We start from the raw sequence: 13,876 nt of genomic DNA, 5'->3' as shown, positions 1-13,876 counted from the left end.
GAAGTAAACTATTTTTTCTTTCCAAAACTTCATGTTTTCTGAAGGCCAGAGTGTGGCCTTCTCTGAAGTTACCTATCAGCAGAGGAGGGCAGAAGTGAAGCTGGCAAATAAAAGGGAGCAACACTTTTGAAAACCTCACTTTGCAGAGAAAAGATTGTATCTAAATAGGACTTGGGTTTAGGAGCCCCAGTGGTGTCCCAGATTTTTGTCTGCTCTCTTTTCTCTCTTGCAGTGCCAAATACTGGAGGTGGATTAACCCCTTGAAAGCCTCCTTGTTTGATCCCAGGTTTCCTAACTCAGGTGGCACTGTTAATGTACAGGAAAGGGACTGCTTGTCAAAGCAACACAGTGACTCTCCTCTTCCCTAGCTTCCACAAGGATAAGAAATATTGGCCCTGCAGGGGACTTGGGAAAAGCACAGTCAGTGTGGTTTAAACATGCTCTGTCAAGTCTAATCCACATTGACAAGATCAGACCTCTAACAAAATGTATTTTCAGTCTTTTTAACAAATGGCACTGCTGCAAGAGGAGCTCTGTGAAGGCAGCAGTGCCGGGGAAACGGAGCATTTACCTGAAACATGGGGAATCTGAGTTAAATATTGTCTCCCTTGGGGGAAGTTGTCACTGGGCAGTGCTGTATGTGCTGGGCTGTTGCCCAAGTGGCTCAAGCACACCCTCCCTGCTGCAGAAGCTGCTGGGGTTGCAAGATCACAGAACTAGAAAGGGAGAGGATAAGCCAAACATGAATCTCTCTAGCCCACTGGTTAGTGCACCTAATTATAAGGTAAAAATTCATGTTCTCTTCCCTGATAGCAGGATTGTTGCTTTTCCCCCATTTTAGTAGCTGCTAATGTGGAAAGCCAAGTGATTAAGCTTGAGAAATTCTAGCTGAACTTGCAGTTTGTAGTCTATTTGGCTATCACATTAACCAAATTTACAGGGGAGCAGTAGTGTTGCAAACGATGATGAGATGATGCGTAAACAGCACAGCTTATCCCGGTGGATTAACGAGCTGAGGAGCTGAAGGTCGGCTGCATTTCTAATGCACATTTCACCCATGCTTAGCGCTGGGTGCTCCACCTTTCACCTGCCAGTGAGATGGAGCTGAAAGTGCCATTTAATTCAAACCTGTGCTCCTTGTTTATGTGGCAGGTCTGCGTTAAAGGAAACATTCAGGAATTGAGCTAACATTGCACTGAAAACACATTTTCAATGTAAAATTTAAAATTGATGGCATGTGCATATGCATAAGTTCTTTATTTCTAAAACTATCTGGCCTGTAAATTTGGTATGTGACTTCCTGTGACTCAAAACTGTTTTACACTTCACTTAGGTAGCCTGCCATGTGTGCTGTGGCGAAAGGACACAAATTGCTTGTTTTAATTTCTCTTTTTACCTTTTTGTCTTTTAAAACTGTTTAAAAATTATTTTAGAAATTGACTTTCCAGACTCCTGAAGTCTTGTAAAACTAAGCAACTTCACAGAATAATTGAGTTTGGAAGGAAAGTTTTGAAGTCATCTAGTCCAACCCTCTGCTGCAAGCAGGACCAAATTTAGAGTTAGACTTGCTTTTTAAAGGTGATTTGGATGACCATTGAATGGTTTTAATGTTTTTATCATAATTTTGACTACAGTTAGATCATAATTTAATAATAATAATATGCATGCATATAGATGTAGGAACTTCATTATCTTTCTAAAAATACATGTAAGAATGGATTTTAAGAACCTCCTTACGGGATCCTGTTTTCCTTGAATTCAAGGGAAGAACTCCCTCTGGGGTGAGTGTAATTGAGGTTTTATCTGTGGTCCTGTTGTAGATAGCAGCTGGCTCCTACTGTGGTATACGAATCAAATTAAAGTCAAAAAATTTCATTTAATCTGACAAGTGTTTCTTCTCTTCATTGCTCTGAGAATATTACTTTTAAACTTCTACGTTACTGATCTTTTTGTTGCTGGGTTGTTTACTATTTTTAGCAGGGTGGTGTGTATTTCTGTGGAATAAAGTACATTGAAGATGGCTTAAGTTTACCTGAGCCTGGGGCAGAGGCCCAAAGTGCTCGCTACCACACAATTGAGCAAAATATTCAGATCCTGGAGGAGGAAGATGTTGAGTTTATCAGTGTGCCAGTCCCTGAATTTGCTGATAGCGATCCTGCTGATATCGTCCATGACTTCCACCGGGTAAGAAATATGTCTGAAGAAGTTGAAAGCATTTAAAACTTGAAAAATGTTCCCCCTCAGTCATCCTGATAAATATACTCCTTATTTATTATGGTGGGGGAAAGCAGAAGGGTGGAGGAGGCAGCAGAAATGTTTTGATCAGCAGCAGGCTGCAAGCAGTTATTAACCAGGCATGAAGTACAGCACGATACAGTCATCATCAGGTAGTGTGTAAACCACCATTTGCAAATACAGTTCTGTTTTTAGAAAGGGAAAGATCTTAGACCTACTTGCTTCCTTAGTATGAGGAAAGAGAATATTGTTCTTTCTCTGCTGAGTCCACTGGGCCAGAATTTGACCAACTGCTGTGGTGCCAAGGGAAATTTGGAAAGGGCTGTCATAGCTTTGACATCAGCTTGGAGCGGCTGATTGCATCTGATGTCGCTGGGTGTGTTCAAGCACCCCCAGAGGTGCTCTCCTAGCATGGCTCAAAACCCCAAAGCAGCAGCAGAAAGGGAAGGACTGTGGAAGACAGCTCATTTTCCAGATGCCACAGGAAGCCAAAGTTTAATTTCTTTGTGCACCACAGGCTACTGCAATTCCTAGAGGCACTGAACTAGGGTTTCAAAACTGTGTCTTCCTTTTTTGGAGAAATAACCTTGATTGATAGGAATCATGGTAATGAATTTCTGTTAAGGCAGCTGTCAGACCTACAGCTCTCAGTGTTAAGAGCAGCTGTAAAACAATTAGAAGCCTTCCTTTTCTCTATCAGCATAGTTGGAGCTGTCTGATGGTGATGAAATGTTGTACAGCTGGTTTTCAGGAAGCTAAATCTCTGTGAACATTTGAAGACTTCACTGAACAGCTTTTTTTAAGCAAAGCTGAAAAAGAATAGGGAAGTGTCCTATTTTTTTATGCAAACTTTGGAGTTTAAAGTGCTATCTATCAAATATTCATAGCCAGATTTGGAGGAAAACATTGCTTGCTCAAGCTATGTAATTTAAATAATATTTCAGAATATATTTAGGGAGCTTCTGTTAAGAGTTAGAATAAAGACTCTAAAGAGGGAAAACTAGAAAATTAAAAAAGGAAAGCGTCTAAGAAGCAAGTAAGAGCAGTATAATATTAGAAATTTACTTTTTGATTTAGTAAGTTAAAGGCTTTGCTCTAGAGGTCAGTGCAGGGGTCATTTGACATAGGTACAGCACTTGCTCCACGTAATGAGATTAGCTGCACTGATGATTGCTGTCCTGGCGTTATTTTGACTGCTGGGCTCCTGGTGCTCAGTATTTTATATATGTCTGCAGCCTCAGAGCTTTCAGCAGCTAGAGATAATGTCTTCTTTAGCAAGAACAGGTGCAGTAAAACACAGCTCAGTGAACAGAGCTACAGGATTCATCAGGATAATTCCCTGAGCTTTTTATCAAGTAATGGCAAGTATTGCAGTTCAGGTACTGTATAAAGATAATTATTCAACTATGAATAATCATTAACCTTGCAATTCAGTAGTATTTTTGAAACTAAAACTACTTTTGTTGCATTATCTGTAGCAATATTTTTTCCTTCTGTTTTTGTTCTTACAGCAGCATTTCCTCTTTAGACTATAACAAAATATAAAAGCATGAAGATTAGAGCAGGTTTTTGCCCTGTTGTTTTGAAATGCAGGCACTAGGCATAAATGAATGCTGTACTTGTTTCCACAACAGCTCAGATGCACCTTTGTAGTTTCCTTGCTTAGTGCATTTGAGCTACGCATCACCTGCTGCCTTGCCCAAATCCCTGTCATAGATAGAAACTGTCATCAAGGCTGCCCTTTTTTTGTGCATTTCCCTGCCCTAAGATTGGGATTTGTTGGACAGGCTTTACAGTGAACAAAAGAAGAACAGCACGAGGCAATAGCAGTTCAGTAATGTCTGTCAATTTTCTGATGTTCTTTTTATTTTGATTAAAATAAATGTTTTCTCAACAGAGACTCACTGCCTATCTTGACCTTAGCCTGGATAAGTGCTATGTGATTCCTCTGAACACTTCAGTTGTTATGCCACCAAAAAATTTCCTGGAGCTGCTCATCAATATCAAGGTATGATTAAATCACAAGTAGTTTGTTTCTAAGACAGGAAAAATGTAAAAGTTTTTCTTTTTTTTTTCCCTTCTGCAGACCTCTGACATTCACACAAGGCATACGATTGCTAGAGGTCTTTTCAAAGAGAAAAAAAGTCTATAACCTACTTAGTTAATGATCTACAATCATGAAGGAATTACTAATTCAGAGGAAGGCAAAAAAACCCTGATTTTCTTCAGTGCTGTAAATTTGGCTGACAAAATCATGTAAATGTGGTGTAGCTGGACTATTTGAAAGTAGTCTGTGTGTTTTTTAATTTATAATCCATTGTGACTAAAGTTTCTACAAAGCATGTGTGCACTGGACTAAGACTGGTTAGCTGAGAGGCATGAAGTAGATAAGACTGGGAAATCCTTTTAACAGGGGCATTGGTCTCTAGGGTTGGCCCCCACTTCAATCCAGTGGCTTGAGGGTGTGCACTTCGCATAATGTATGCTTTTAATGCAGATGTAAATAGTATTTACCTTGGTTTTTGGCCTTTGGGTTTCTTCACAGAACAGCAAAACAGTCTAGGTGAGGAAGAGAGCTTATGAAATGTTACTTAAGACTTAGGGAGAATGTTTTAATATTTTACTGGGCTTTTGTAACTTTAGATCTGTTACGTCATCTTTGGGTTTGCATCTTTCAAAAAAGGCTTTGGAATTAGGACTCCAGGAACCATTTTAGCCATTTCTGAGTGGTTTGTATATATAAATAAATTTCATGTGAAAAGTTACCACAAGTAAGTCCTCTGCTGCTTTTTTGAGACTGGCTATTTAACCACACTTTCATTTCCTGTACATAAGGATTGTGTGGTGTCTGTAAAACTCAGTGACCCCCTTTTTTTTAACTTTGTCTGTGGTGTTTTCTTTCCATTTTTAGATCACACAAATTTCACTATTAAAATCTGTTAATTTCCTAGTTTGTCATTAGTACTGAATCAAAATTGCTTGGTTTACAACTAAGAGGATAACCAGGCATCTCGCACTTAACTGAAAATCTGTGCAAAAGCAAACAGTTTTGATCATTGTGCCCAACAGTGGGTGCCCTAATTTTATGAGACATCTGTTTAATTCTCATTGTATTAACAAAAAGCTGTGGGCATTTGATGTCACAGAAAATCAGGCTAAATATTTATAACTGGAATTTGGAAAACTATGCTGCAGATACACAAAGTGGGTAAATACTGTCCTGCAGTCACACTGGTTTCACGAGCAAAAAAAATGTATGAAACTGATGTGCTAGTTTCATTAAAATGAGCTCTGAATACATACAGAGAGCATTTTATGAAAATGGAGGAGCTCTGGGCTGTTTTGGTGTTTAAGAAACACCATCATTTTAGCCTAAAGAACCACATTTCTATATATTGATACAGTTTGCTTCAATGTGCAGACATGAAAGGCCTCCTTTGTTTCTTTGGGAAGCAAAACTGAAACCCAGATATATTTGCTCATCCACCTCGTTCCTGCTGCTGAGCCAACTGGCTAATTTTAACTGTACACAGTGCACAGGATGTCTCAAAGATGATGATATTTGTGGCTATGCTGGATCCCAGAGCTGGATAATTGCTGCTGCAGCAACTGGGCAGAGGAGATCTCTGCACTGAGTTTCCTCTCCTCCTGTCCCACCCAGCGAGGGCTGAGAAGGCTGGGTCTGGTCCGGGAGGTCCTGTGGTTTGGAGGGCATAAGCCCAGGAGTGTCCTTGCAGGCTGCCCCCCAAGTCCTCAGCACTGCTACCCACCCTGCCAGTGCCCTGCACTACTGCTTTGCTCTGGCACTCCCTCAGGGCTCCCTCCTGAGATTTGAGAGACCAGGAGTTGAGATACAGTAATTTACAGAGATTTAATTACAAAATTATGAGTGGGATAATTTGGGAGAGTGATGTTTGCTAAGTTGTTACTTAAAAAAAATTGCTGTTGTTTTCCTCATAGTATATATTGAAGAAAATATTCGTGGTTTATTCATTCATGTAAAATTTAAAGTGAATTTTATACAGTCCTTTCTTTACTGAGAAGAATAGCATTTAATCAGCTTCTCAGCATGTCACTGGAGCTGAAAAGATGATCTTGTTTTGCAGTGGAAATTTCAAGTTGTTTATTGTCACTAAAAAATACAGAGATCTTTCACAACAGAAGCTGAATTTGTTTTGACAATAAGTGATCATTTTATTTTTAGGAAGCAAGGAGAACCTTCTTTACTGCTATAAATTAGAACCACTCTTAACAGGATTTCTTAATATTTTTAAAAATTGATGATTATTTAATAGTGGTGGTATTAGAAAACTGGCTCGTAGCTAAATCTGTGCATCTTCAGTTATGTGCAGTGAGGTGTGCACAGAGCCAGATTCCTTCATCATTTCATCTCTGGCAAAATAATACTGGAGGGACTAGGGAGGGCTTGGGAAGCCTTTGCATGTCGTCGTGGCTCTCCCCTTTTTCGATGTATTGCCTTGAAACACCTGATGTCCCACCATGGCTTTGTAATACCTTTCCACATAAACAATTGTGGAAGTTGCCACAATAACTTACAGGTATGGGTGATCTTGTCTTGGCTTTGGCTGGAGAGCAGTTACCCATGTTGTGAATAAGTTCAAGGCTTCCCAACCCCATGGACTGCAGCCAGATTATACTGCAGCTGGCCTGCTTCATCAGCAGGAGTATCTGCACGTAGATCATGCTTCTGCCAACTCTTGCTTGGGAGTTGTTCCCGCTGAGGTCTGGTAGGCTGTTATTAATTAAGTGAAAACTTCGAGTGATAAGTGGAGAAGTGACCTGTGACAGTGGGTGCCCCTAGAAAAAAAACTTGCTGAAGACTGATGTTACTGTAGCAAGAGGACAGTGGGTGTTAGCATCAGTGAAGTTCTGTGACCTTTTTGAATATAACTGTTACATGTTTCTGTACTGAAGTTTGCACATTTAGAGTAGAAGTCTGTGGATAATACATATTTTGCAATAATTCAAAGATATGTTGAAGAAAAACATTGCGAAGTGTTTCTTTTGTACTTAGACCATGAAGAGATGGCTTTTGACAGAGCTGTTACATTTTTGTTCAACAGGCTGGAACATACTTGCCTCAGTCCTATTTGATTCATGAGCAGATGATTGTTACTGATCGCATTGAAAATGTGGATCAGCTGGGATTCTTTATCTACCGCCTCTGCCGCGGCAAGGAAACCTACAAACTACAGCGCAAAGAAGCCATGAAAGGTAAACACTCCTCCCGCGGTCTTGTGTGTTGGCAAAAACCTCAGTGATGCCTGAGTGTGTTCAAAGAAAAGACTCTAATTAAAGCAAGGGTCCCTTATTGCAGTAACAAGCCTCAGTGTGTCTGATATTTTCTTGTGTAGGTATGGAAATAAGTCATGTCCCGCTGCAAAAGTGCTCAAGACCCCAGTGAGCTACAAATGCCAAAATGTGTGTGTGTGCATGGGTGTGTTTCCTGGAGCTCAGGCTTTCATTGATGCTCTTCTTCAATCTTGAACCCTAAACCACCCACCCCACCCCAAATCAAAGAAAAATGTTTAATACAGGAGAAGCTTTAGTCTTGTAGTCCAAGTACAGAATTGCAGGTTCTTCTTGTCATTAAAGCCATCTATACATTGTTCCATGTCTTCCTGTTTGTGTCAGTGAAATGTGAGTAAGAGCTGTCTTCACAGGAAAATTGTAGTGCTTGGTAGTTTTTCATGGAAAAATGGTTGAAAAACATTATTTGGAAGAGTCTTGAAAAGTTATTAAATACTGCCTTAAAATTTCAATTCAAATGTTACTCAGATTTGCTTTTAGGTAGTTTGGTTTTTTTGCTTTTTGGTTGGTTGATTTGTTGTTGTTTAATCAGCGTGTGGTGTGCAAGTACACACCAAAGCAGTTTAATTGCTTCTGTCATATTGTTAGATCTGACTGCTTGGGAAAACAAAGAGAAGAAATACATTTTATGAAAGCAGTTTAGAATGATGTTTGAAAATTAAAAGGTCTTAATAGCAAAATCCAGTTAAAAATTCAGTATGTTTATCCTGTAGTAATAAATGATTGGCATAGGTAGGCAGTAAGCGTAAGTTTGCCTAAAATTTGGTTAAATTCTGTCTTTTTCTGATACCAAGATAATGTTTAAATACTACAAGTCCATTCTTTTTTGTGTGTAGCAGTTAATTCTATTGCTGTTCCCTCCCTCACATCACCACAAGCATTTTTACAGACACACAGAGAGGGAGATTGGGAACTGATCTAGGTTGAAAGCTAGCCAGTGGGGGGTTTTGGCAGGTTGGTTTTCACTAAACCAGTACTTGGATTTGGTCCACCACACTCTCGGGATCATTCCCTGCTTATTGGTTTTTTTTATGTCTGAATGTGTGCCTGTGTGTGTTTCCTTGGATGGGAGAGGGGAAGTTGTGATTTCTGGCGACATCTTATCATAGCAAACATAAAACTTCTGTCTCTGATGTACCTCAGCCCTTCTCCTCTTGACACTCTGTTCTTTACCAATACAACAGGAATTCAGAAGCGTGAAGCCATCAACTGCCGAAAGATTCGACACTTTGAGAACAAGTTTGCTATGGAAACACTCATCTGTGAACAGTAATGAGGAATAGTACTGTTACAGGAGACTTAAAAAGTACAGTATGACCCCACCCTTTGTATTGTGTGCAGTGATTATTTTTTAAACTCTTCTTTAATGTAAGTAGTAGACAGGGCTTTCTTGCTGAACACCTTCCATACTTGTCATCTCATGATACATATAAAATCAATACGTTTTAGTTTTCTCCTTATTTTCAGGTGTGGTGTTCTTCTTATATTTGAGTAGCAATTGTATAAAGACTTAGTTGCTAGTGCATTTCATGTGATGAATCTTGAATACTAGGAAGAAGAGGAAGTCTTTGAAATATCCACCAGTTTTTAAATAAGTGAAATTGAAAAACATTAATAATGTACAAATGGACTGCAAGAGCTACTTCTAACTGTAATATTACCTGCTATATAGTTTGTTACAGCATATAGACAAACCTGTATTTGACTATCCTAACCAAGTGCAATTTGTTTTGTTTTTAAAATATTGTCATATTTACCTTTTTGAGATTGATTTCTGATTTGATGTTTTAAAATGGCAAGTGTTTGCTGTAACAATCTTTTAGAAAATTAAGAAGTAACTTATGTTACTAACTTGTATATAATCCATGTATGTGCAATGGAAAATAAACCTTATAAACCTGTTTGTCTAAAAGTCTTGTGTTTTCTTCTGCTACTACTGGATTATTTTTAAGAGGAGAGGACTACAGTTAAAATTAATGCATTTTACTTGAATTGCTGTTTCTAAAGACAGAATAGATGGCTGAGAAATGAAATATGAACAGAGAAGCATGCTTTTCTGTCCCTTTTCATTTAAAGGCAATATTGTGCTGCTTGCTTAAATTCTGAATGGGTATTTCCACAATACATTTGATCAGAGTGGAGACCCAAAGCTGATCTAACCTGTTGTTAATGTCTGAAATCCCTCTCCTAAGTATTTGTCAAATGATGGGCATCATCCAGCATGTGCTGTGAGCCAGGCTGACCCAGCTGAGAGCCATGTGTTCGCTACCTGCAGGACTGTGTTGTTCCCTTGGTTCCCCACTGTGGTGTTCCTGCCAGCCTGTGCCACTGAGCTTTGCCAGTTGATCTGGGGCTTGCTCAGTTACCACCAATACCATCCCTGTATCATGCCATTTACACTTAAAACTGCTATTCGTAAAGCAAGATTGATTTTATTTTTTCTAATATGATTTGCATCTTTGTAAAGCCAACTTTTGTAGGGGAGAGCGCAGAATAAGATGTGTCATAGTAGCTTCTGTTTTGAAGCTGTTTGCAAGAAAAAATATAGGACAGAAAAAAAAGGGAGTAACATTGAAAAAACAAGGCTGGAAAATCTCCCCCCAGATCCACTTCAGAGCTTCCATGACATGGGAACTGACTTGTCTTCTGGCCAAATTCTGAGCATTGATTCATCAGAAAAGTAGGAATGTTTATAGAATAATTGCATATTTGAAAAAAAAAAAACCAACCTGCATATTTTTAAATAATATGCACCATAGGTGTCCAAATCATTTGTCTTAGGTTAATTCGGTCAAGAGGCTTTGTACTAATCTTATTTTTCATCTTCTAAAGGATCTTTTCTTAACACAGTGGTAGGATGCTTACTGGTTTTGGAACTATTATACAATTGTAAACATGCTATGATCCAGCTTCCTGCTATTGTGAATGTTTGGATTGAGATAAAATAATTTGTTTTAAAGGAAGTTTCCTAAATACACAATACTTTTTTTTTCTTCATCTGCATGTAGCTTAATTTACAGATTAAATCTGGTGTAAGTATCATATGTAAAATGAAAAGTATGCTGTATTCCAAAGCTGGACTTTTTAAATCCATTTTTGATGGTGCATGGTAATCATGAACATCAAATAAGGCCTCACATGCATACAGGCTAGATACTCGTGTATAAATTATATTTACATAGCTGTACTTCAGTATATGTGCAAGCAAGCTGGAAAACCTGCTGGGAAAACTTTTAGCTACAGACATTCAGGATGTTGCAATTGTGTGCTTGCAACAAAGGTCAAGTATATGTCAGCACAAGTTTGCTGGTGCGTTCTTTGGAGCCCTGTATGACGCAAGATTCACGCTGAAGTACTTTTAAGGATGTTTCCTACCTTTTCATGAGTGTTCTGTTCCTATTTTCCCTAAGTTAAACATAAAACCTGTTAATTTGTAAGCAAGCTTCATATGGTCTTTAACTTGTTTTCAAAATAAAACTCAGTGGCCAAACTCGGTGATCTGTGATGTGCCCTTTAACGGAGACACCAGCAAAGGAGGCTGCTGAAGGGGTGGTGGAGCAGGGGGAGAAACAGATTTGTTCTTACAGATGGGAGGTTTCTATGATCATGCTGTAGGCCCATGTCCCTAATAGCTTTTGTGCCTGTTGGAAGGAAATTTACTTCACTCAGTAGTATGAAAATACGCATGGGGAAGGAGGGAGAAACTCGTGTGCACTGAGGAAAAGCTCCCAGCATGTGCTTGTGTCTTATTAAATGCCAGGCAGTTTGTGTAGGAAGACAACCTAAAACACTTGGAGTGCAGTGAAAGCTCATGTTGGAACTTCTGCCCTCTTAGACCAAGTCGATGAAGCATGGGACACAAATCCATGGAAAGAACTAGCTCTTGGAGATACATGGGCTTTTTTCCTTTTTAAATAACAAAAGTATAATAAATACCAGTATAATAATAGTTAAGAGGCTAATAAACAAAGATAGCTGTGCTGCACTGAAGAAACCACATTTCTAGCCCAGTGAATTCCAGAAAAGGGTTAGTATAGAAATGACCTCATTGGACAATTATCTTTGCAAATAGTTTTTAAACTCCTCATAAGAAACAAAATCAATCCTAATGCTGAGGCATACTTAAGTTACTGAAGCAACAAAATCACTATCCTGTGCCACCATGTTTAGGTGGTGGGGGGGGCTGCATTACTCTCTTATGCATCCCAAACAGCCTCTGATGTTCAGCTGGTCTTTGCACATGTAAAGTTGTTGTGACCAGTCAACGTGATCATGATCTGGGCTTGCATAGCACAATAAAAGCTCCAAGGCCTCCCTCCTCCAGCTAAAGTCTTCCAGTTTTAGTAAAGAGGCACAGGGCACGTTTTGGCATGCAGAAAATCCTTCGGGCCTGCAAGACTGAAAATGCAGGAGTTTGGTTACCTGATGCCTGTCAAGGTGCGTACGTGCTTTTCTTCATATGGGTTGGGTGGGAGGATGGAGATTTGACACATCAGCGTTAGCAAAAGCTTGTGGTTTAGAGACATCAGCAGAGCTGCACTCTCACTGACATGGCTTGTTCTAGTGGTTGGTAGGAGGAGATTTTATTGCTACAGAGGAAGCAACATAGAAGAGCCTATAGCGCTGTTGTCACAGGCGTTTTTCTGGAATGCTATACACAAATGTTTTCACTAATTAGGCTATTTCACTGCCATGGTTTAGTAAAAATGTCTTTCTCTTAGACCCACTCTTAACAAAAAGAAACAAAATTACAGGTTGGTTTAGTTCAGAGAAATGCCTGTGCTCACTCACTACGGGCTGAGGTTGCTGATTTTCAATTGGTTTTCAGGTTGTTGGTTAAGATTAATTTGATTCCTAAGAACTACTTCCAGGAGAGTGCATTTTGCTTCTTGTGGGCTTAGGAAATCCTGGAAGTGGAGACATGGGAAACATCCTTGCTGGGGAGATGGCCAGCAGCAGGACAGGGTGTTGCCTGTGCCAGAGCGCATTTTCTCATGTGGTGAGAGGAAGAACTTGGGACTGAGAAGGACAGGAAGGAAGGGGTCATTGATGTGGCTGTCTAATTGCAAGCAACAAGAGGGCTGTGGTTTGCTGGCTGATCTTTATTTCATTACCAGCTGGCAGTACCAGCTGAAATGAACTGCCCTGCAGAGGGGATGCAGAATGCCCTGCACTCTCGTGGGGCAGAATGTACCCAGGGTTTGAAGTGCCTTGCCTGCCAGGGACACAGGGTGGTACCTGTGTGACAAAGCACAGGGTGTGATGCAGCTGTGCATGCAAGGGCATGATTTATACTGATGTCCAGAAGCCTTCGTAAGCAAGGAAAGCTGTACCGGGAATGATGATTTTTTTCTGATGTAATTGCACTGTCACTAGGGCTTAATCTGATAAATTGAATCAGTCAGAGATTTTATTTTTGAGTGCCCTGGTTCTCAGCACTAGTGCCGATCAGACACAGCTCTGACAGCCATTCTCACAGAGAACAAGAAATGTGGAAGTAGTTATGATTCTTCTATAAATAGATAAATACAACTATCTGAGCAAAAGGAGAAAAAAGTGACACTCAAGTCTAAAAACTTTCATCAATGCAAAACCTCTCTGATGTCCAAGCAAGAGAACTAGAAGTATCTATGAAAGGTTGAGGTTCTGCACATAGGCATAATTTAGGTGCAGCCATTTCCCCGTTCAGTGACAAGTCATGGTGTCCTTTCAGATCCCACTGGCAGTTTGGTCAAATGCTTTATTGATAGAGATTCCTGCCTTAAACTCATCACTGCGGTACTGAGAGTCCAGCAGTGCCCTGTGTAGTGCTCTGAGAAGAGCGAGCCATAGATGTGTATAACTGTGGAGTGAAAAATATTCTTTTTATTAATAATGTCTATGTATAGAGAGAGGCTTTGAGCTGTTAGAAGAAGCAACATCTGACAAATACCTCTTGGCTTAAAGAGAAATGGGTTGAGGTTTGTTATGGTCCCTATGGCTTTTACATCACTGTAAAAATACTACCTCACAGAAATGGTTTTTATTCTTCATATTTCAAGCTGTGTATTTCTGTAGGAAACAACGACACAGAGGTCAGGCTCACCACCACCAAGGGGCACAACCAGTCACCTTCACACCATCACCCCAGTAAACCCTTTCCAGGTTCAAAGGCAGAGCTGATGCCAATGCAATCACAGCGTTACCAGGGGAGGTGATGCTGTGGCGTGGAAAGGGCCTGTTCGAGCCATGGCCTGAGTGTCCCTGAGGCACTCCTGCAGCCAGACTGTCACTTGGGTCTGTCTGCTGCGCCAGGTGTTTCTCCAGCAAG

The 13,876-nt window shown here is 40.0% G+C and overlaps 1 protein-coding gene across 2 annotated transcripts in view; it reads left to right on the top strand.

The window, feature by feature from the left end:
* ITM2B (integral membrane protein 2B) overlaps positions 1-11,003 on the top strand; it is a 28,422-nt gene extending 17,419 nt beyond the window's left edge. The window contains exons 3-6 of one of the 2 annotated variants that reach the window (XM_039567590.1): positions 1,981-2,184; positions 4,133-4,243; positions 7,320-7,470; positions 8,751-11,003. In XM_039567590.1, the coding sequence (XP_039423524.1) occupies positions 1,981-2,184; positions 4,133-4,243; positions 7,320-7,470; positions 8,751-8,839 (555 nt within the window). In that variant the 3' untranslated portion in view covers positions 8,840-11,003. Of the gene's footprint in view, positions 1-1,977; positions 2,185-4,132; positions 4,244-7,319; positions 7,471-8,750 lie in introns of both variants that reach the window. The other variant, XM_039567584.1, reaches the window with a different exon arrangement.
* The last annotated feature ends 2,873 nt before the right edge of the window (positions 11,004-13,876 follow it).

Source organism: Corvus cornix, chromosome 1 (genome assembly GCF_000738735.6).
Source record: "Corvus cornix cornix isolate S_Up_H32 chromosome 1, ASM73873v5, whole genome shotgun sequence".
NCBI lineage: Eukaryota > Metazoa > Chordata > Aves > Passeriformes > Corvidae > Corvus > Corvus cornix.
Note: the sequence above shows the minus strand (reverse complement) of the source record. Positions and strands in the feature narration are given on the sequence as shown.